This window comes from Cyrtonyx montezumae, unplaced genomic scaffold (genome assembly GCF_038088225.1).
Source record: "Cyrtonyx montezumae isolate F1298 unplaced genomic scaffold, pur_monq_1.0 scaffold_7, whole genome shotgun sequence".
Classification (NCBI taxonomy): Eukaryota; Metazoa; Chordata; class Aves; order Galliformes; family Odontophoridae; genus Cyrtonyx; species Cyrtonyx montezumae.
In genome coordinates this window covers 11,028,946-11,049,813 of record NW_027072078.1, presented here as the reverse complement: position 1 = coordinate 11,049,813, position 20,868 = coordinate 11,028,946, and the positions used below count along the sequence as shown (strand labels likewise).

The 20,868-nt window shown below is 44.6% G+C and overlaps 4 protein-coding genes and 1 long non-coding RNA gene across 9 annotated transcripts in view; 2 read left to right on the top strand and 3 right to left on the bottom strand.

Annotated features, from left to right (window-relative positions):
• UBR3 (ubiquitin protein ligase E3 component n-recognin 3) overlaps window positions 1-2,464 on the bottom strand; it is a 95,295-nt gene extending 92,831 nt beyond the window's left edge. The window contains exon 1 of the mRNA XM_065750911.1: window positions 1,878-2,464. Coding sequence (XP_065606983.1) covers window positions 1,878-2,323 — 446 coding nt within the window. The 5' untranslated portion in view covers window positions 2,324-2,464. The remainder of the gene's footprint in view (window positions 1-1,877) is intronic.
• The window catches only part of LOC136057974 (uncharacterized), a 204,265-nt gene that overhangs the window by 166,333 nt on the left and 17,064 nt on the right, over window positions 1-20,868 (top strand). The window lies entirely within an intron of this gene.
• Window positions 2,611-6,468, top strand: METTL5 (methyltransferase 5, N6-adenosine). 2 transcript variants are annotated; one of them, XM_065750984.1, is made up of 8 exons: window positions 2,611-2,664; window positions 2,784-2,972; window positions 3,534-3,648; window positions 4,080-4,261; window positions 4,622-4,704; window positions 4,996-5,047; window positions 5,702-5,751; window positions 6,170-6,468. In XM_065750984.1, the coding sequence occupies exons 2-8, from the start codon at window positions 2,864-2,866 to the stop codon at window positions 6,215-6,217; spliced, it is 639 nt and encodes a 212-aa protein (XP_065607056.1). In that variant the 5' UTR covers window positions 2,611-2,664; window positions 2,784-2,863; the 3' UTR covers window positions 6,218-6,468. The 2 variants fall into 2 exon arrangements, with proteins under 2 accessions (XP_065607056.1, XP_065607057.1); XM_065750985.1 differs by having other exon boundaries at window positions 2,621-2,664; window positions 2,813-2,972.
• On the bottom strand, window positions 6,285-13,599 carry SSB (small RNA binding exonuclease protection factor La). The gene is made up of 12 exons (XM_065750986.1): window positions 13,498-13,599; window positions 11,037-11,111; window positions 10,519-10,622; window positions 10,172-10,346; window positions 9,904-10,011; window positions 9,707-9,807; window positions 9,407-9,478; window positions 9,277-9,319; window positions 8,463-8,603; window positions 7,894-8,077; window positions 7,609-7,731; window positions 6,285-6,382 (listed from the first exon to the last, which is right to left on the bottom strand). The coding sequence occupies exons 2-12, from the start codon at window positions 11,100-11,102 to the stop codon at window positions 6,285-6,287; spliced, it is 1,215 nt and encodes a 404-aa protein (XP_065607058.1). The 5' UTR covers window positions 11,103-11,111; window positions 13,498-13,599.
• KLHL23 (kelch like family member 23) lies at window positions 13,960-18,988 on the bottom strand. Of its 4 annotated transcripts, none has more exons than XM_065750980.1 (4): window positions 17,696-18,988; window positions 16,141-16,293; window positions 15,273-15,579; window positions 13,960-14,203 (listed from the first exon to the last, which is right to left on the bottom strand). In XM_065750980.1, exons 1-4 carry the CDS (start codon window positions 18,906-18,908, stop codon window positions 14,155-14,157), a joined length of 1,722 nt encoding a protein of 573 aa, XP_065607052.1. In that variant the 5' UTR covers window positions 18,909-18,988; the 3' UTR covers window positions 13,960-14,154. The 4 variants fall into 4 exon arrangements, with proteins under 4 accessions (XP_065607052.1, XP_065607055.1, XP_065607054.1 ...); XM_065750983.1 differs by having other exon boundaries at window positions 15,325-15,579; XM_065750982.1 differs by having other exon boundaries at window positions 15,329-15,579.

The window sequence follows — 20,868 nt, the reverse complement described above, 5'->3', positions numbered from 1 at the left end:
TCCCAAGTCACACATAAACCATTACCTTTGCCATTGTGCAGCTGATTCGTACACACCAAGTTAAATCAATTTACCCAAACACACTGCATTTAAGTTCCTCAAGTCAACAGGTAAAGCTGTGGGTTTGTGAGTATGTGCACAAGTGTGTTTGCACTTGTTCATGTTTCTACATTGGTTTAAATTTAACTATCTCACGTGGTGGGCAGGTTTCCCCACACACTGACAGGTTTTGTCCTGCATACCTAGGGCTGGATAGGACCTTCTCAGACAAGAGTGTTGTTCCTGGACCAACATAATGAAATCCTGTATCAGAAAAGACAAAACCCAACAAAAACGAGCTTATGCCAAAGACAATTTACTCCTTAAGTCTACTACTAAAAGTAATAGCTAGAATAAATACAAGAGAAACGAGGAAGAATATCCTTATGCCTCGAGGGTTTGCATCTGCTTACACTGCAAGTTTATCAACTTCTTTAATACATCAGCTTTCTTCAAAAACAAAACTGTTTTAAATAGGAAAAGACGATTACAGAAGCTATAAACTCACACAAGAGCAGTAATAGAAGTGATTTTCATGTTTATCTGAAGTAGTTCAACTTATCCATGCTCTTTTAAAATGCTACCACTACGAGGAGCCCTCAATATATCGCACAGTGGAAAAAGTGACATATTTTTGTCTTACTGCTGAAGATCAAGGGGAATCATTACTTCACTGATGCTGAGGGAAGAGAAAAAGCGGAAGCTGAACAAAAGCTGAGAGAAAGAATCACTTCAGGAGCTGCCCTTTAAGGCCAATGAAGACCAATGAAAACAAAAGGACAGAAAAAAAAAATCTCTTCCATGGGAGGAAGTCCACAAGTGGAAAAGGCTCCATCAGAAAGGAAGGACGAAGAAATGGTAAAGAGTAATGGGAATGGGGAGGTGGGGGCAAAAAAAAACATGACAAGAAACAAAGAACAAAGACACTTCAAGGCCTACAGCAGGAGAACTGTCACAACAGGCACAAAGAAACAGAACCAAAGATACAATCTTTAAGCAGTGATTAATAAAAAAAGGCAAAATTAGCCAACTCTTTAAGCAGAAACACACACACATACAAAAGACGTGTTAAAAACATGAAGAACTAAGGAAAGCAATTCAGTATTTCCATGCTCCCTTAGCCTTTTCTGGCACTGCCACGAGGAAGGATTTACTAAGAGGAGATAGACTTTCTGAAGATGCACCATCCTAGCAAGGATGAGGCAACCCAGACAACTCCATGGTGCTGATCAGAGGAGAAGCCCCACTCAGGTACTCCAAGCTGCCTCCTGGCAAACCCGTGGCTCTCTGGTGAACAAACAGGAGTAGCGTGCTCCAAAGACACCCGGCTGTGAGATCCGAGGTGTACGAACTTGGTAGCGCACAACCCAACAGCCATTCGGCTGATCTGTCCTTTTACCACTGAGGGCAATGGGAACAAAGGCAGATATAAGAGGATACCAAAGTAATCTCGGTACCTCGGGCACCGTCCTGCCCACAGCAGGGCACGGAGGACGCCTCACTCCCCCGAACCGAACCGAACCGAGCCGTACCGCACCCACCCAAAAGGTACTCCCGCCTCGAAGCTGGGAGCGGCCAACAGGGGCCAAGGCGACCCGCGTCTTGAGAGAACACCCCAAAGCGGCTCCTGCACCTCGATCCGCCCGTCTCCGCGGAGCGCCCAGGTGAAGCGCAGCGCTGCCCGGGCCCACTACGGGGCTGGCCGGGCAGGCCGAGGCCGGGCGCGGCCGCTCCTCCCGAGGGCAGCGGGAGGGCCCGGGCCGGGCGGAGGCGGCCGCCGCTCGCCCCGCGATGCATCCCGGCCGCAGCAGGTGCCCGCCCGCCCTCCCGCCGCTCACCCGGCCTCCCGCATGACGTTGCCGTCGCCGCAGTCGCAGGCGCCCCCCGCCTGGCTCCGGAACATATTGTAGTCGTGCCCGGCGTGCTCGCCCTGGTGGAAGCACTCCGCGCACAGGCTCATGCACGGCGAGATCCCGCAGGTCCGGCAGCGGTAGGCCACGAAGTTGGCCGTCCACACCAGGCCGCACAGCGTAGCCGGGTCGTAGGCCCGCACGGCTTGCACGAAGCCGTCCCAGGGCTCCCCGCCCGACAGCAGGCAGCGGCACCACTCCAGCGCCTCTCCCGCCGCCTCGCCGCCGCCCGAGCCCGCCGCCGGGGCCAGCACCCGCTCCAGCAGCGCCCGCAGCTCTCCGGCCGCCGCCGCGCCGTTCTCGCCGCCCAGCGCCGCCTTCAGTCGCGTCGCCGTCGCGCGCTTATCCCGGCCGCTGCCGCCGGCCCCCGCCATGATGCGGAACCGAAGGGCCGTCACGGCCGCGCCGGGCTCCCGGCTTTCGGGCTCTCCTCGCCGCTCTCCTCCGCCTCTCTTCTCCTCCCCTCTCTCCCGGCGGCGCCTCCCTCTCGCGATACCACGGCACGGGCGCCGGGCCGGCGCCTCTCCCCTCCCTTTTCCTCCCCTGGCATCCGCCCCTCCCCTTCCTCTGCCCGCCCCACCGGGCCGGACCTGGGCTCGGGCGGCGGAGTGAAGATCGCACCTGTAGGCCGCGAGCTCGCTGGGAGGAGGGCGGACGGACAGGACTGCAGGAGAGGGGCTGAGGCCCGGCGCTGGGAGCGGAGCCCCGCGCTGAGGTGACCGGCGTGACCGGAGACGGGAGGGAATGGGATCCAGCTGCCAGCTGCCGCGGTGGTGAGGCTTCGAGAGTAGAAGCGCTCGATGAGGCGACTGATGCTTTCTTTGTTTACTGCAGCTGATCGCAGCTTTTTTCTTCTTTGCTAGAATCACAGGAGAGTGGGAAGGGACACGTGAGGATCGAGCCCCACTGGAAACATGAAGAAATTGAAGCTCAAAGAACTGGAAAGCTGCCTGCAGCAGGTCGATACCTTTGAAAGTCCGAAAGTGCTCCTTGAGCAGTACCCAACGAGACCCCACATCGCAGGTAAGATTCACTCGATGCTCTTGGAATATGTCCCATTTACCACTTCTTCCTAGAAACATTTGTTGCAACAAAAATCATAAAACCATAACAGTCGCTCACAGTACTCATTTACAGCTTTCATTGCACTTACACAGCTTTGGTTGACAGATTTAACCACTAAGATGGATCCGTTACTTTTGAATTAATTTCTTTTCATTAAAAGTACACTGATAACTTACTTACGATCCCAAATGTAAGTTGATTTAAGAGATATGTTGTGATAGGAGCATCTTATTCTGTAAATGAAAGCTGGAATGCTCATCTGATCATCAAACGAGGGATGTACGTTTTCCACAAATATGAAAGTTCCACAATCTCTATGAAACATTCCCACCAGCCCAAAAATACACATTTTTGTTTGTTTAACTGGAAAAATGAAGATGAGAATTACTGACAGTGAGAACATGGACTTAATTATGTATAACAGACATCCAGTTCAGACTTTTCTGAAGGCAGAATAATTTCTGTTGATTAATTGGATGTATGTTTGGAATTACTTACGGTGTTTCTTTCTCCCCTCAGCATGTATGCTGTACACAATTCACAATACTTTCAATGACATTGAAAACAAAACAGTTGCAGATTTAGGATGTGGTTGTGGCATGCTCAGCATTGGAAGTGCAATGTTGGGAGCAGGGTGAGTATTTCAATAACAAGTTCTAGTCTTTTTTTTCTAGGATAGGACAGGAGAAAATAAGAACATAGCAGTGCTGAACTAATCTTAGGCACCTAAGCTGGTGCATATTTGGGCTACTTAAGATGTTTATATGGTCAACTGCCCTTCCAGTAGTGTAAGAGATGGACAGTTGCCATGAAGCAAACAACATGTTCTCCTGAAGCACTGAATGAACACATGCAGCTTCTTTCACAAACCTTAAAATACTCGAAAAAAAGCAACACATACTTGCATTTCTATAAGCACTGAATTTGTAATTGTAAGCCTGTTTCCAAGTTAAAACAAGTTCAAGCTGCTCCTTTTCAAAACTTTGCTGTAGAATTTGAACGGCTTCTTATTTCGCAGACTAATGTGGTTGTTTTTGTGTGGGTTTTGCTTTGTTTTTAAAATAGACTGTGTGTGGGGTTTGACATAGATGCAGAAGCACTGGAAATATTCAACAGCAACCTTGAAGACTTCGAGCTCACAAATGTTGATGTAGTTCAGTGTGATGTCTCCTCTTTACCAGACAGCATGTCAGAGACCTTTGACACAGTCATCATGAACCCTCCTTTTGGTACCAAACATAATAAAGGTCTGTCATTCTGAAAGTCAGTTAATTGCGATTAGGAACAAAGTATCAGGGGAGATGCTTTAAATGAAATATCTCTATTGCAATATGGGACAATGTTTTGTTGACCTGAAATCAGTTTTGTACGTAGAGGTTAACCACTCCAGTGCCACAGCTAAAAATCACTGGGTTTCAAATACATGCTATTTCTTATGTCTTAGTTTTTATTAAAAGCAGTTGGCAAAGGTACAGAAATACTTTCTGTAATATTCACTGTTGTTTCTCATATAGATATTGCTTCAGAAAAACTGAAGCGTGAAGCAGTCCTTTAAATTATCTTACTTAAGCTTGCATTTAGCAATTCTAATTTTAACATTCTTTTAGGGATGGATATGGTCTTTCTGAAAACAGCTTTACAAATGGCAAAAACAGCAGTCTATTCTCTTCACAAAACTTCAACACGGCAGGTAGGCCCTTCCTGTTAGTAGGGTTAGCATTAAACAGTTAAGTAGTTGGTAATTAGTCATGTTGCCTTTAGCTTCATTGATTTCTCCACATTTCTATGGTTTGTGCCCATTTGGGGTGAACTCTGATATCAGAGACTACCTGTGATTTTGCATACATGGAGATAAGTACATCTAACTTTTTAGGTTGAAAAACAAAGTCATTGGAGACTTCCTGAATTCATATGGATGTGTAGATATTCCTAGAACTCTGTAAAAACCAGCTTTTAAAGGCAGCTCTGTTTAATACTGCAGCATATTCAAAAGAAAGCAGATGAATGGGAAGTGAAGATGGAAGTCATAGCAGGTAAGATTAATTTCTTATTAAAAGTATTTTCTTGGGGGCTAACAACTGTAAGACACTACAAACTTAACAGCCAGAGGGAAATTTAAGTATGATTTAAGACTAAAAATGACAATTTTTTTTTTTAACCTTTTATTAAAAAAAGAAAAAATCTTGCTACCTGCCTGGAACACAAGTAGGCACTTGATAAAACTCAGAAGAATACATATTTTGTGTGGAATTTGATTTCTTCCTGGACTAGCTTTTGTCTTCAGGCAAAAGTTATTTGTCTTCCTGCTTCAGAAGGAGGTTGCTGCTGAATAACAAAACAGAAGATCAGTTCTCAAACGAGAAATTCAACTAAGTATACTGAGCAGTTCAGTTATTTTCCTAAGAATCATGTGCTTTATAGTCATACAACTTACTTAGGACAGGGAAGTGGTTGAGATGCATTTTTGCTTCTCAGCTGTCCACTTATGTCTGATATAGGTGGTTTAAATGTTCAGTCCTAATTAGTGAAGAAACCTAGCACAGAGGTCAAAACTATTATCCAGTCAAGGCTCAAGAGATGGGCAAAAGAAGAAACAGAAGACAGATATGGGGTGTAAGTTAATAAACTTACAGCAATTTACTTACAATAGATTAGCAGTGTCTTTTTTTTTTATATACTGTCCACAGAACTTAGATATGACCTGCCAGCATCATACAAGTTCCATAAGAAGAAATCAGTAAGTATAAAACCTAACACAGCTGAGAAGGTGTCTTTTATTAGGCCATCTGAATTCCTCTGAAGGAATCTAAGTTTTAGGGTCATATCTATTGGATGAGTCAGAGCATTTGAGAAAAGTTCCTAATGACAGCAGTGAATTCCATTGCTCTTAATACTCTCAATGGTTGAACAGAGGGGTCAGCAATGAGCAGTTTTCAGTTCTGAATTTATTGGTAGCTACTATTTAATATAACTTTGAGGTTATGAAGTCAGGATCCTTTTACATTTGAATGAGATGCCAGAGAATTTGAGAGCATTGACAGTATAAACAAAACTATACATACAAAAGAGTTTTCCAGAGTGGCATCTGAAGAATAAGCATGCTGCTTTAACAAGAAGTTGTAATCCAATGAAATGAAGGTCTCTTCTCATTATAGGTTGACATTGAAGTGGATTTCATTAGATTTTCTACCAGAAACTCCTGAACTGAAGCATGTCTTTAAAACCTATCTAAAATGAACTAATAAAAACAATGGTATTTTTACTTTAGTATTACTGAGCTCCATCTCCATTTTCTGTTTTCAGTTGTTTCGGTGCAGATTCTTCTTTTTCTGTTTCTTCTAGTGGTCTCTTCTTAGGACTTACTGGTTCTGCAAAATTGAATATATAGTCATTCATGGTAAAGGAAAGCCTTTCAATTACCTCAAATCTTCTGAAAAAAAAAACAAAAACCAACACCTAAAAATACTTTTAAGTGTTCATACCATGTCTGCCCACAGCTCTGTGGCTATGACAGATGGTTTGCTTATTATATGACTTTGAATTTCTATGTATTCTGAAATACTGGAAGAATTCCTTCCTTTTCGTGATTTCAGCTGGGAAAGAGTTGATTTTGCTGATAGTATCTGGTATGAATCTATGTTTTGGCTTTAAGGGAAAGAACAATATTTATAACACATTTTAGTTGCTGCCGAGCAGTGCTGCGTAGAGCCAAGGTTGTTTCAGCTTCTTGTACTCTGTGCCAGCAAGGGGGCTGGAGCAGAACAGGGAGCTGGGAGGGTACAGAAGCAGCACAGCTGACCTGAACTGGCCAAAGGGATGCTCCATACCCCATGACATCATACAGAACTGTTGAACTGGAGGAGCTGGTTGGGAGTGTCACTGCTCAGGGACTGGCTGGGCAAGCACATTCTGCACCACTTGTTTTGTAAATATGTATATATTGTTATCATTATTATTTCTGTCTCAGTAAATAGCTTTGTTTTTTAAATCTCAACCAACAAGTTGTGCTTTTTTCCTCCAATTCCCTCCTGCATCCCGCAGTGGAAGGGGGAATTAGCTGTGTGGTGCTTAGCTGGCTGAAAGATTAAATCACAGCACTTGTATAAGCTCCAGCAGTAAGGCAGGTGAGAAGATGAAGGAATAAAATCTCAAGTTGAATGGCTGTGTTTTGTTTTGTTTTGTTTTTTTTGTGACCAAGCATGTCACATCTAATGAAGAGCTAAGCTTTCTGTTAGTCTTCTCTCAGCTCCATACCACTATCCAGAACTCCTGGAATTGATCTGTCTCGAGGTGCTGGGGTAGGGATAGGTAGGGTGGTAGTTGCTGATGATAACCAGTACAGAATGTCTTGAATAGCCCTGCAGTACAGCCTCAGTATCTAGTGAATGTTTTAATACACTTTTTTTTGTGTGTGTGTTGGAGAGTTTTAACTTTTGGAAAGAGTTGAGCAGAGGACCCTACTAGTAGTGACAGAAAACAATAACTGAAGTACTACAATACAGGGCCAAAACAGAAAAAAATGTACACAACAAAAAATTGTCCATTAACAAGCCCCATGCAATAAAGAAGGCATATCCCATGCAGAGTGGTATACCTGTTTTAGTATCATCTTCACCTTCTTCCTCATTCTCAAACTTTATTTTCTTTCCCTGAAATTGTACCTTCCCTTTGTGTGCACCTTGAGGTATCTTCCCCCCTCTTCCTTTAAGTTTGCGTCCTGTTGGGATATAAGATGACAGGAACTTCGTATCATTTGTCTTTTAATTGACAAGCTTAAAATAATGCTTTACAGTTAGTGATTACTTTGTGAAAACAAAATTGTGAATACACAGCACCACTCTTAGAACACTGTAAATGCTTCAACCAGTCAAGAGAGGACCTTTTCCTTTCTGTTTCAGCAATTCCTGCTGATCTTCTAGTATTTTCTTCAGAGCTTCTTTCTCTGCATCTCCTTCTAGCAATTCCCAAGTAACATCTTTGTTTCGAAGCTGTAAGTTTCCATTATGCGCTTCCTTAGCTTTTTCCAGAGCTTCTTTTGCAGCATCCTTAAATAGGATGATTCCCTTAAAAAGAAAAATGTAATTTGCATTTGAATTTTATTGTGAAAGCACACATCTAGAATGATGAACATATCCTGCTAGGTACCTCAGCATGTTCAATATTCGCATGATGTGAAATATCTAGATGGAAGCAAAACCCTCAGGCAGTTCTAACAAATACTCTCACTCCCAGGCTTCAACTAGTCAGCTGAGGAGGCTGGAATCTACTCATGCTTTTGAAAGAATTTAAGCAAATGATTTTATTCTCTAAATATTCGGCAGTTGCACAAGTCAAATTAAAGAGGAAAAAAATAGAATTATTTACTCGATAAAAAAAAGCATAAGCATTTAATGATTCAGTTTCAAACTAATATGAAGATGTTAACTCCATGTCCAAAGTTATACTGACCTCCTTTGCACCTCTTACAAAGTGTATCCATTTGATTTCTCCGTGATCAGAAAATACTGCATGGAGATCTTCTCTGCATGTTTGATCATCTAGATCACCAGAAAACTTCAAAAGACATCCCGTCTTTTCTTCTAGAGATTTCTAAAAGAAAATAAATGTGGGTTTTTGCATTGTTGTTGAAAAGCCAAGCTTGGAATATTCTTTTCCATCCCTCTACTATAATACTAAAAGATGGTAACAATAAATAAGCAACTGAAGTCAGCGTCCTTAACACCACTAGTAACCAAAGCGTTCTTGCTACATTATTTATTTAAGCTGATGTCCACGTCTTACACAGTTTCACTCAGACTTCTTTAAAAACACTTTTTGTGTCTTTGCTTACTGATACATTTATGCGTAAGTTGGGAATCCTTTCCATAAGATATTTATGCTCTTGAAATTTTAAAAAGCATTTCTGAGGGCTGAACTCGAAAGTGTACATAGATTACATCCCTACAAGAGTCTCCAAGCAGGAGAAGAAAATGGAAGAAAATCATCATCTAATTGATGCATTTGGGATCCCATCTGAACACAAACATACTTACTAATTCAAATCCTTGATATGATCCTTTAAGCAAAATTAGTCTCTCAAAAATAATATGCAGTACCATGACAAAAGGAGATCTAACTGTAGTTAGTTGTGAAGTGCTCTGTTTAAGAATTAAAATGCTGAATATCCCCCACCTTAGCTCTACAGCATGCAGCTGCAACAGGATTCTTATTGAAAATCCACGGAAAAACAGTTTTCAAGTACAGATATCTAAGAAATTCATACCATCTCAGCATCTGCTGCTTGCTTCTGTTTTTCTTCTTTTTCCCTGTAGAGAAGTTAAGATTAGTGTTAAGAGACGATTCGTGCGTGGTCAGGTGATCAAAACCTGGCATATCTGCTGATAAGGACTTACTGTTTGGCTCTTGCTTTGGCCTCTACTTTGTTTTGTTTCCTTTCTTCATTCTTCTTTGTACAGTACTCTTCCCTTCAATGAAATGTAAACTCTGTTAATACTACTTAGATTATTCCACTGTAATTACTTTATAAGACAGTCTCAACTGTTAATTGTTAAAATACTGTCTTCAGCAGTCAAAATGCTAGTCTCCAAAGGTCTGTGCTACAATCTGTAATCTCTAATCTGTAGAACAGTACAGAAACTTCAGTCCGTCCCTGACTATTCTTATTAGCTCATACATCAAGAAGGTGGACTTACTTGAAGAGTACTATCAGCTCTGTGTCTTTGTACTTTTGGTTTGGGATCTCTGTGAACTTCTTAGCAGATTCAACGCTATCAAAAACTGCAAATATTGATCCCTGTTGAAAAGAGACATTCAGTTTTAGGATAATTGAACAAAATGTACTCCACAAGGCATCCCTGCCCCAGGTCCAACTGTTCATTGCAAAAGTAACCTTAAATGTTTTCTGCAGTGTCCTCCTCATTTGAATGTTTTCAACTGGACCTTTATCCTCCAGCCATTCTTTGATATCATCAAGAGTTGCATCTAATGGAAAGCCTTTCTGTAAGACAATACAAAGCTTCAATGCAACAAACTGTGATACTTCATCAGAAATAACCTGCTGACTATCTAGTATAAGTTAACACAAGTTAACTTTGGTTAGATGCTTTTCAGTCAAAGCCACACAGAATGGCACAGAGCGAAGGACGAAGTTTACTTACAACATATACAGATCTGTTTTTAATTGCAGCCTTGTACTGGTCATTTAATTCAGGAAGGGGTTTATTTGGAGATCTTCTGATTTTAGTTTTGTCTTCATTTATTTCCATTAGACCAGTCTTGGATTTTCGTAGTGCTTCTACTATAACACCAAAATCTTTTGAAAGGCGACTTAACCTATTAAGTAAGGAGAGAGAGGTTATGAAAAACACACAGGGCAAAGCTGAAACCAAATGTTGAAACAGCAACAGGAAATGCATGTGCACAAAAGAAACATCTGCCCCCCCCCACACAGTTTTAAGTAGCTGAAAATTACCCTTCTATCCAGATCAGATGTACTTTGCTTTACCTGTTGAATTTTATCATTACTTCCAAAGGCACCCAACCATCATCTAATTTGATCTGTTCCTTTAAGAACTTGTCTCTTGGTAGGTTGTGATTTCCAAAATAGTACTGCAAAAAAAAAAAAAAAGATAGATTTGTTTTGGAACATTCACACTTTAAAAGCTCTTTTTCATTTGACAGTTCACAGCAGTAGATGGAAAAATTCAAAATTCTAGTTGTTATTTTTACTGGATTAACAAAATTCTCACATTACTACTTCCTGCTTTAATGTGACACTTCCAAAAGTAAATCATAATAGCAAATTATGCAGCATGCTAATATTCTGAACAGCACAGATTCCCAAACAGGATTTTCCCCCCCAGATTAAGCCAGACTGAATCAAAATGCACCTTTCTATTTGCATGTGAAGAATAACCCCAGCAAACACAGTAATAAGTTGTTTACTGATGCATAACTACCCATTAGGCAAGGTCTCCAAAAACTACGTATCAGTTCAGCTCCTAAACTATAAATTGAACTTACCTCAATTTGCTGACAGATTTTGCTTTCCAAGATAGACATGTTTTCACCATCTCCATTTTCAGCCATTTTTGCCAGCTGCGTTGAAATCAGAGCAAAGTCACTAAATACTAAGTACCAACTTCTACAGTTTTTCTGTAGCACTGCGTTTAACTGCAGCCCCCACAAGATCTTCAGCCACCTTTATTTTCATGAATCAGCTCTAAATGAGACCGCAGAACTTCCGGGTGGAAGCTGGAACAATTAACAAGCAAGCATAATACTTCAGTATTTCAGACTTCGGCATTCTATTTTCAAGACTGACAGCATTTATTCTTCTTTTTTCCTAGTCACGGATCTACAGCAACAGATTTGAGCCAATAATAGCTAACATTTGTCAAGGCCTCACTGATAGGCAAAACATAACTAACAAGAATTGTTTGATATTCCCAGTAACTAGGAACTTTCTGAAGGAAAGAATGAAGAAAAATGTGGGTTTATAAAGAAACCCGTCTGAATTCAGCTGTGAGCAGGGAAGCACAGATTCTGACTTCCTCCTTTTGGGCACTATCACACACCAAACCCAGCTGCAGAAGATGAAGCAAATGGAGCAGATTTATGGCCTTCAGTTTCCTCAGTGCAGTCAGTGAACATCAGGACTACAGGTGACAATGGGTTTGCATTCCAGTCTTGCACACCCTACTCTCTAGTTCTGCGCTTCCACCTCTACCTAAACACTAGGACACTTTCAAAAGCATGATTTTACCAAGTGCTAATTAACAGCCATGCTCAAAGTGCAGCCCATCTGTCTATAAAGCACTCTGCAGAAAGGCCACAGTTGAGGTCACTTTGGAGATGTCGCACAGCAGCCAACCTGATTCCAACAAACCAATCAGATCACCACACTCAGCTCCTGGCACCATCATTACACCCCCTGTGCTGTTGTCCGCAGTACCTGACTCCCCAAAAAACAGTGTCTGATATTAACCAATTTTGTGTAATTTCTTGACAGCCTAAAGAATAGACCCAGTTTTTCCATTGGATCAACTAATTAACCACACACTGTGTGCCACTACAGCACCTGATCCGGGGAAGGCCAAACCTCTGAAGAACTGTTCCACTTGATTTATTTTATCACTTATTTGTTTCAGTTTCTGGAAGACTGATGGAGCTGCTAGGACTAGGAGAACAAGAGACCATGAAAACCAGAAATGCCTTTCTGTCTGGGCAAGGTGACTTAACTCACACTGGTGCAGCTTTTCTCCAAGCATGTCAGATTTTGTTAAGCACTACAGTGTTTTAAGTGAACCACTGTCCTTTAGGTGCTTTTCACAGCAGAGCTCAATTATTTAAGATAACATACTAGCTTACTAAGAGCTGTGAAAAACGTTGCTGTCTTGTATATTCAGAGGGAAAAAAATGAGATAGATTTTAATTATGTATACTTTTTATAGAAACCTTATTGCACAGAGACAACATGCAGCTGCACCTGCACTGAACCGAGGAGGGGAACCATGCCCCACCAGCTCGCAGGGGGGCAGTAGGGAACAGCTGGGCAGAGGCAGCTGCTACTGACTCCTCTATGGGTGAGATGCAGCCAGGCTGTACCAGCCTGCCCCTTCAGCTGCTCTCGCTTTGCCTTACAGCTCATACCGAATGGTACCCTTGAGACAAATATGTTAGAATAAGGCTGGGGAAGCCTTTAAGCTGCTCAGTCCATTGCAGCCCTACCCAGGCGAGCAGTGAGCAGAGGCAGCGTCTGCGTGCCGAACCACGCAGGCTCCCCGGTTTTTACCACTAGCTACCTCAGGGGCCGTTAAGAAACACTGCGCTACAACTGCCGCGAAGCGCCGTGGCAGAACAGGCCCTCGCCTCCACGCGAGTCCTTTGCGGCCCCTCCGGAGCCCCGCGGCACGCTCCAGGAACACAGCGCCCACAGGCACCGCTCCACTGCCCGGAGAGGGAGAACAAATCCTCCTTCCTCGGCAGCGCTTCAGGGCAGAAAAACATCCCGTACGGAAGCTTAAAGCAACGGAGACCTAGGTCAAGCCCTTGAGATCAAGCCTTACAAGCGGGGAAGTTATCCTCGCAGGCCTAGCTTTCAGCCCGGCGGCGTTCACCGCGCAGCAACTCGGGCTCCCCGTTCAGCCCCCCGGTCAGCTACCGAGCCGCTCCCAGCCGCCGGAAGCCTCCAGGCCGCCCCGCGGCGGCGGTTCCACGGGGCACGGCCGTGCCGCCCGCCACGTGCCGCTGCCCGCGGGCACGCCGTACGGAGGCGCGGCGCGGGACGCCGGCAAGCAGCGCGGGCCCATCGCCGCACCCAGCCCGGCGGCTGCAGGCAGCGGCACCACCCGCGGGGCCCCGCGCTCTCGGCCTCCGCAACCCGCCGGCCCGGCAGCGGGAAGGGCGGCCCGGAACAACCGGCGGCCCCGACCTCCACGCAGCCCCCGGCGCCGTCCCCGCGTGGAGCCGCTCGCACGCTCACCTGCGCCGCGCTGCTCGGCCCGGCCCGCGCGCGACCCCGCTCCGCCGCTCCGCCGCTCGAAAGGCTGCAGGCTGCGCCGCGTGCCCAGCAGCCACCGCTGCTCACGTGGGTGCTGCTTCCGGGGCGGGGCCGGAAATGGTGCCCTGCGTACGTAGGGATGCTGCTGTCCTTCATAGTTACGTTTATTAGACATTTTAAGCGTTCAATGAAATACGTTTGCGTTGAAGATGTCAACAGTGCTACAAATATGGGTGTCACAGGAATAAAAACTTTATTAAATCGTACTGAGCTCAGTGATTCAGCTTACGTGCCGTTCCTTCTAGTTCGCAAATGAAACGATAAAAAGATAGCCGCCCCCGGCCGGGGACAGGAGCGCAACTGCTGCTCGCGTTCAGCTCATCACTAAACACCATAGGCTGCGGAGCCCGTTGCACCGGCAGCGTAGGTTACCGTAAAAAAAACAAACAGCACCACCAACACCAAAGTCCCTGAGCTTTCACACTCCGTTTACTTCAGCGTACTCAGTTCATCAAATGTCTTCACCTTTTAGAATCTGTAAAGAAATTAATCTGGATCCTTCATTAGCTGGGCAGCTAATGAAACACAACACCAAACCCCACACGTGAGCTTCTTACACAGCACCAAACCAAGAGCTATTCACACATCACAGGGTTCCGCATCAAAGCTCAGAGCTGCGTGCAAACTTCTACCAGCAAACACGGGAGAAATAGTAAAGAAAGTGAAATAACAACAAAAATGCTGAAAATGCTTATGATTAGGAAAAAAAATACAACAAACTCAAGGTTCACCTCCTTGGAGATAATAACTGACAATTCCAATAAAACCCAAGCTTCTTTCCAAAAGGGTGCTGGGACAGCAAGGTCCCACCACAGCGTGTCATGCACTGTTCCTCCTGTCCGTGTTGTCATTCTGTAAGCAGGACTGCAGGGCCCGTGCACACTAACCCAGCCTCACTGTCTTAGGATTGCTTCCATCAGACTGCACGCAGCCCCCACAGTAGCTGAGGGACTCTGGACCACTTGGTCCCACTCCACCTTCCATTCCAGGAGGACACATTACATGTGATTTCAAAAACAGTTATCATAGCAAGGCTTTTCTCTGAATAAACGCATACAGCAGTCAACAACAGCCTCAAATCAGTCCAAAATCCCACTACAACACTATGAAGCTGGCATACACTTTCTGTTTGCATAACTGGGCTACCAGTTGGCATTTCTTCCCCCTTTACGTGTGTGTACTCTTCTCCAGTCTGTCATCTGAAGGTGGATTTAGAGATGCCCTGCAGCTGGCCACTTCTGGATGCAAAAACCCTGCTCTCCAAGTGATATCTCAGTGTATGTCTCACACACCTGATTTGTGGCAATGAACCATTCCTACAGCTGACTTCAGTGTATCAAAGACTTCATCCTAAGCCCGCTGCTCCACAGAAAGGCAAAGTACTTTGATTTTGCCCTGCTTAGCACCAAGTTACAGTTCTTCCTGGGGACTGGTGAAAGTAAATCTGTTTTTCACAGTAGTTCTGATACAGCTGCACAAAGTATTATTAGAGTCATTTGAAGGCTTCCGTGACAGAGAAAACAGGGTAAAAATATTTCCGTATATTTACCCTTCTGAATTGTTTAAAACAAATTGTACAATCCTTAATGAACATGCACTAAGAGATTGTATTAGATATCTCGTTCATCAGGTAATCAGTACCATTAGGAATACTGCAACTGTTTTCTGTGGCAGTACTATGAAAATCTAATGCTTACACATTATAGACACAGACACAGCCATGTGAACGCATGGCGCTGGGAAGGTTACCTACTGCTTCCCACGTGTTCAGCTCAGGGTTGTATTTTTCAATACTCTGCAGATACGTTCCTTTGGAATAGGAATATCCTCCTGTCACATAGATGCACCCATTCATCACGACTGCACCGCACTCCATTCTTCGTTCCAACATGTGAGCCATCTGCTTCCACTTGTCCTGCTCTGGGTCATAGCAGTCCATGATCGTGGTCTGTCCACCCACAAAATAGATCTTGTTTTGTAATGTGATCGAACATAGTCCATATTCTTCAGGAAGAAAGGAACACGGTTCATGAACTCAGCATTATAACGTTATCTTAAACTGCAGCAACATGACAAAATGGGGCACACAAAGGTCAGCTGAAGTTCTTCACTGAGCTGAGGAGACACACTCCTGCTACCCGTGGTCAGAGCAAGCCCAAGCTGTTACAGAGTACACACAGGAAAGCACCACTATGCAATGATAATCTCTTTAGAAGTTTACCATTACCAAATGAAGGAAGTCAAGAAAACTCTAAAAAAAAGCATACGAAAGATCTTTGTCGAATGACCATGAACAGACAGATATCATGGAAACTCAGCTTGCTATCATTCTTAATAAAACTCAGCCACTCCTTAGCCAAATATTTATGGAGTGATTTTCATAGAGCACATGCTTGAGGAGGGCATTCCCTTCTCAGAGCCTGGTAGACAGACAGGCATCCACTCTGGACCTCACTGCCCTACCAGATTTCTTCCTTTTAGTAGGAAAGCATCAGAAACTCTCAAGGAGGTATAAAGGCCCCCAGTTTGGAACAAAGACATCATATTACAGAGCTTGTTGTTTACCTGGATGTGGACTTGTGGTGACAATGCTCCACTCATTGCTACTCAAATGGTATCTCTGGATCTTATCATAAGTGCAGCTTCCTCTGTAGCCGTAGTGACCGCCAGTTACGTAGATGACTTCATGCAGGACACAGGCGGTGGCATTCCCAACACCTGCACAACACAAAAAACCACAGCACCCCTTCAGACTACACACAGCACCCAATGGCACTTCTGTCAATAACCCCAAATTAAATGGCTTGTTATTTAGTATTTTAGGATGAAATTCTGCTTGCAAGAATTTAAATGAATGTGAAATTAAACTGTCAAGACACCTTATTTTCACAGGATAAGTAAAAAACAAATAAAATTGCAGTAACTAACATGAACTGCATGTAACATGGCCACAAAAAAAAATCACATAGTATTTATGCAGTTATCAAGGGCATAGTAACACAGGCTCTGGAACAGGGAATTACTTCCACTACGTTTAACTGATTTTTAAGTGTCACATATGTGGCAAGGACAAAGTCAATGGGAGCTGAGATTACTCAGTGTCTCAGGGCATTTTTACTGATATTTTTAGTCTTTCTCATATTATTAGCAATGCTATTATACAAAGAAGGACATAAATGGAATGTAGCTGTGATAGCTCTGTCTCCGTGAGAACAAAACAAAAATAAAACAACCATCTGCAAGATAACATGGACAAAAACTGGCAGGTTGGTGTGTCTTTAAGCCTCTAAAAAGTTTCACACAGAAAATGGGCCCAAATATCTACTTGCTAAGTTTTAGATTATTTTAATTAAAAATGAATAATAGTAGTATTTGTAGGAAATACATGAACATTGAAGAAACAGTAGCATGAGCACAAGCCTTTCTCTCCTGTTGAATATCTCAAAATCTCTGAAAAAAAATGACATTGCAACAACTTACCATAAAATCTTTTAAAATATTCTGTAGCTAATAGCAAGTAGTTAATATATTAAGTTGTAAAAATCCATGATGAGACATACGATTGTTTATAAGCTTTATAACAAAATAATATCCTTTAGTTGTTATTCTCCAAGCTCACATATTTTCAGTGGGTCACTATTTTGGCTGCTTAAAATAGATATCTGTGCTTTTCATTATTTTCGTTCCAAAGATTAACTAAGGATCCTGAACAGATGTAATATGAGAAAGCTGTATGCAAGATGTCTTAAACGAAGACACACTTATAAACTGTACAGAAAACAATCAGGCCTCATACTAAAGTAACACAATCAGTTTACTGGAGCACACTTTTTGAGGACCTGCTGAACACACTCTAATCCCAGTCAAATTCAGACAGAAATTTATCTCCTGAAGGAGGACATTCTTAGATGAGACTGCCATTGCCCTGTGGCACAGCCTGGTGCAGCCATTGGGTGTTTGCAGCAGTTTAACCACACAGACCTGAATCAAAGCCCCCCAGCATCAATGGTACAATCTCTTTGAACTTGACTAGGACTTGGATCTTGCCTATGTGGCACGTCTCAGTGGCAAACGTGAGAGGACTGACAGTGAGGCTCACTCCACACAAGAGCTTACGTACCTTTGATCATGTTTGCAATAGGAATCCATTTCTTTTTCAAAGGATCATAGAACTCAGCTTCTTGCACCGGAGCTCCCTTCCGGTAGCCACCCAGTGCATAGATGCAGCCACTCAGGGACACTGCACAGTGGTAGTATCTCGCATCGAGCATGGGACAGCCCTCTGCCCACTCATCCCGCTCACTGTTGTAGATCCACACAGTATCCAGGGCTTCGATGCTCTCTGTTCTGTAGCCTCCTGTCACGTATATGTCTGGCCCCAAGCTCGTGACCCCATAGCTCTCTCGGGTGTGATCTGGCATTTCTGCTCCCTGGAGCCACATGTTAGTTAAAGGATCCCAAACGTGCACTTCTGATAAGGGATGCCAGTAATATCCTCCAACCACATACATAGTGGCTGTTTGTCTTTTGGAAAGGCCTTTGGGACTGGGGTTCAGGACACTGTACACAAGGGACCGTATCTTATTTTCATTAAGTCGGCATTTTTTTTGGAGGCTTAAAGCTGATCTCAAATACACATTATCTAGGTCTAGTCTGATGCAGCTCAGCAGTTCATATATGTCTTCAATTCTTTCCTCCACATTGTGTGCAACCCACCTAACAACAGCTCCGACAGCTGCCTCTTCTTTCCAGACATTGAGGTTCTCTCTGGAGAGGATGAAAGCCAGCTTCTCCTTGCTAACATCCAGGAACTCCTCCTGTTTCCACACTTCTTCGAACTGCCACAGCAACATCCTCCAGGACTCCTTTTCCAATTCCAGGCAATTGTGGTGCTCAGCAAAGGCATGCATCCCAAGGCAGTTGTCAGCATCCAGGTGCCTGACCAGAAACTGCTCGCAGGCTCTCTTGACTGAGACAAACTGGAGGAGATCAGCTGCCTGCAGCAGGCTTTGCACGTTTCTCTTTGTTATTTGGATCTGGGAGGTGTATGCATAATTCACGAGGGCTTCCAGCACGGCGTGGCTGACCTCAGGAAGCCTGATGTGGTTTTTAGATTTCTCCTTCATATCAGCTGTGAACATGGCTTTGAAATAACTGCTGCAAGCCGCCAGGACGGCTCTGTGGCAATGCAGCAGGACCCCAGAGGTGGCCTGAAGCGCTATGTCGGTGAACAGCCCGTCTAGGTAGAACGTCCGGAACGCGTTCATTAGGCTCACAGGGTGCGATGAGTCGCGGTAGGCGAACGTGTAGTCCTCCTGCCCAGGCAGGGCCATCGTCACCACCGCACAAAGCCACCCGCAGCCCTGCTACTCACCCGGCGGGGGCCCCTCCGCAGGGTCAGCAGCCCCCGGCTGCAGGGCGGGGAGACGCCAGCCTGAGCCGCTGCTGCCGCTGCCCCGCAGCTCCCCAGCCCCTAGGGGAGGGGGGGAAGGCTTATGGCAGCTATGACATACGGCCCCGCGGCTGTCAGCCCTATTAGGGACAGATGCTCGGGGAGCGTCACCAAGCCGTGGCACACGGCCACACAACAAAGCCAGAGTGCCTCAGTGACTCTGAGCCTGTGAGGAGCGAATTGGAGAAGGGGTCCCGCAAGGAGGAGATAAAGTGGGGGAGGACTGAGCCCTACTCAGATACCTGGGCGTTCACAGGGCATAAATGACAGTCACAAACCATGCTGGCTAATGCACTGTCAAGACTGTGCTGACTCCAACTCACAGGCAAATTGCCCAGGAAGTTTATATGGCTATTACTGCTTCTGAAAATGAAGTTCACAGTTTCTCTTCTCTGCAGGCACATTTCCTAGAGATGCAGTAACTGAAGCACAGCGGGCTTGAAGTGGCTGTCCTCCCCCAGCCCAGCAGGACTCAGACCTTTGGACCTATAGCCAGGCTCTGCCTGCCCTGCCAGCACCCTTCTGGGCTGAAAGGGCTGTCCAGGGCTCCTTCACCAAAAGTAGGCAGGCAGCTGTTGGGTTTAGCTAAGTGCTTGCAGAGCCTAAAAGGAGAAACTATGAGAGCTCATGCTCTGCACAGATTAAAAAGCTTTCTTCTTTTCTTTTTCTTTTCATTACTGGTGATACTTCCTCCCTAAATCCCACAGAAGCATGAATTAAAGAAGGAATCTGAGTGGGAAGGTGTATCCAGACATCCCACTCCATCCCCCCCTCACACACACTGTGCAACAGGACTCATGCTTTCCATTGGCCTTTATGTAACAGCACAAGATGTGAACAAGCTGATCCAAAAATACCTAACAAATTCTTCACATATCTCTGCCTTCATTTTTTTTCCAGCCACTTTCGATGCATTGTCAGCCCAAAAAATCAGAGTTACATGGAGCAGCAGAGCCCAGAAATTACAGCAGCCCATCTGCTCTCACCAGCGGCTGTCCCACAGATACATTGCTCACACCCCCCAAACTTCTCTGGAGCATTCCCATGTAGGGCCCTGACTCTGTTTATACATCCCCATGCCAACAGCTTTGTTTTGCTGCTGTTTTTCACTTTCTGTTTCATCAGCTGCCTATGGATAAGCAGGAACTTCTCCCAGCTCTTGGCCAACCTCCTAGCATATAAGGTCAGGGTATAGGATTACAACTCAGTACTCCCCATACTAGCTGGTGTTTGATAGCAGGCCTGTTACCATACAGAAAATGTCCATACACACCTGAGCCTCCCATTACACACTGTTTAACACGTGAGCTCCTACACTTCTCCAGAAGCATGACACCTCCCTCCCAGAGAGCATGCTGTTTTAAACACTCAGCAGCTGTCAGGTCAGCAACAATCAAGAGCAAATTAGCACCCCTCAAGGACCTGCTCCACCCTCTCCTTGCCTCTTTTGGCTGCTACCAGCTGATGCTGACTTCACAGTCTGAAGCTACTCATCTCTTCTCCTTAATGCTCAGAAGTGGAAAAGTTTGGTAACCGTGGTGCTTCAGAAAAGTGATCACTTCTCTCTTAAGATGGGAGCAGGGAGGGCAGAGGGGGAAGGCCTCAATTGCTTAATGGCATACCTACCAGAATGGAGAAGTTCTTTCTGTCTCCAACATGCACTTTGCCCAGAAAATAGCATCAGCTCTATAATCTACTTGAAGTGATTGGATCATAATTGCAAATCTTTTCAATTAGTTATTTCATCTGTTCTCATCTCCTGCTTCTCTATTCTTAACACTCAGAAAAACCCATTTCAGTGTGAAGATGAAATTATTGCTCAAGGAATCAGCAACAGAGCA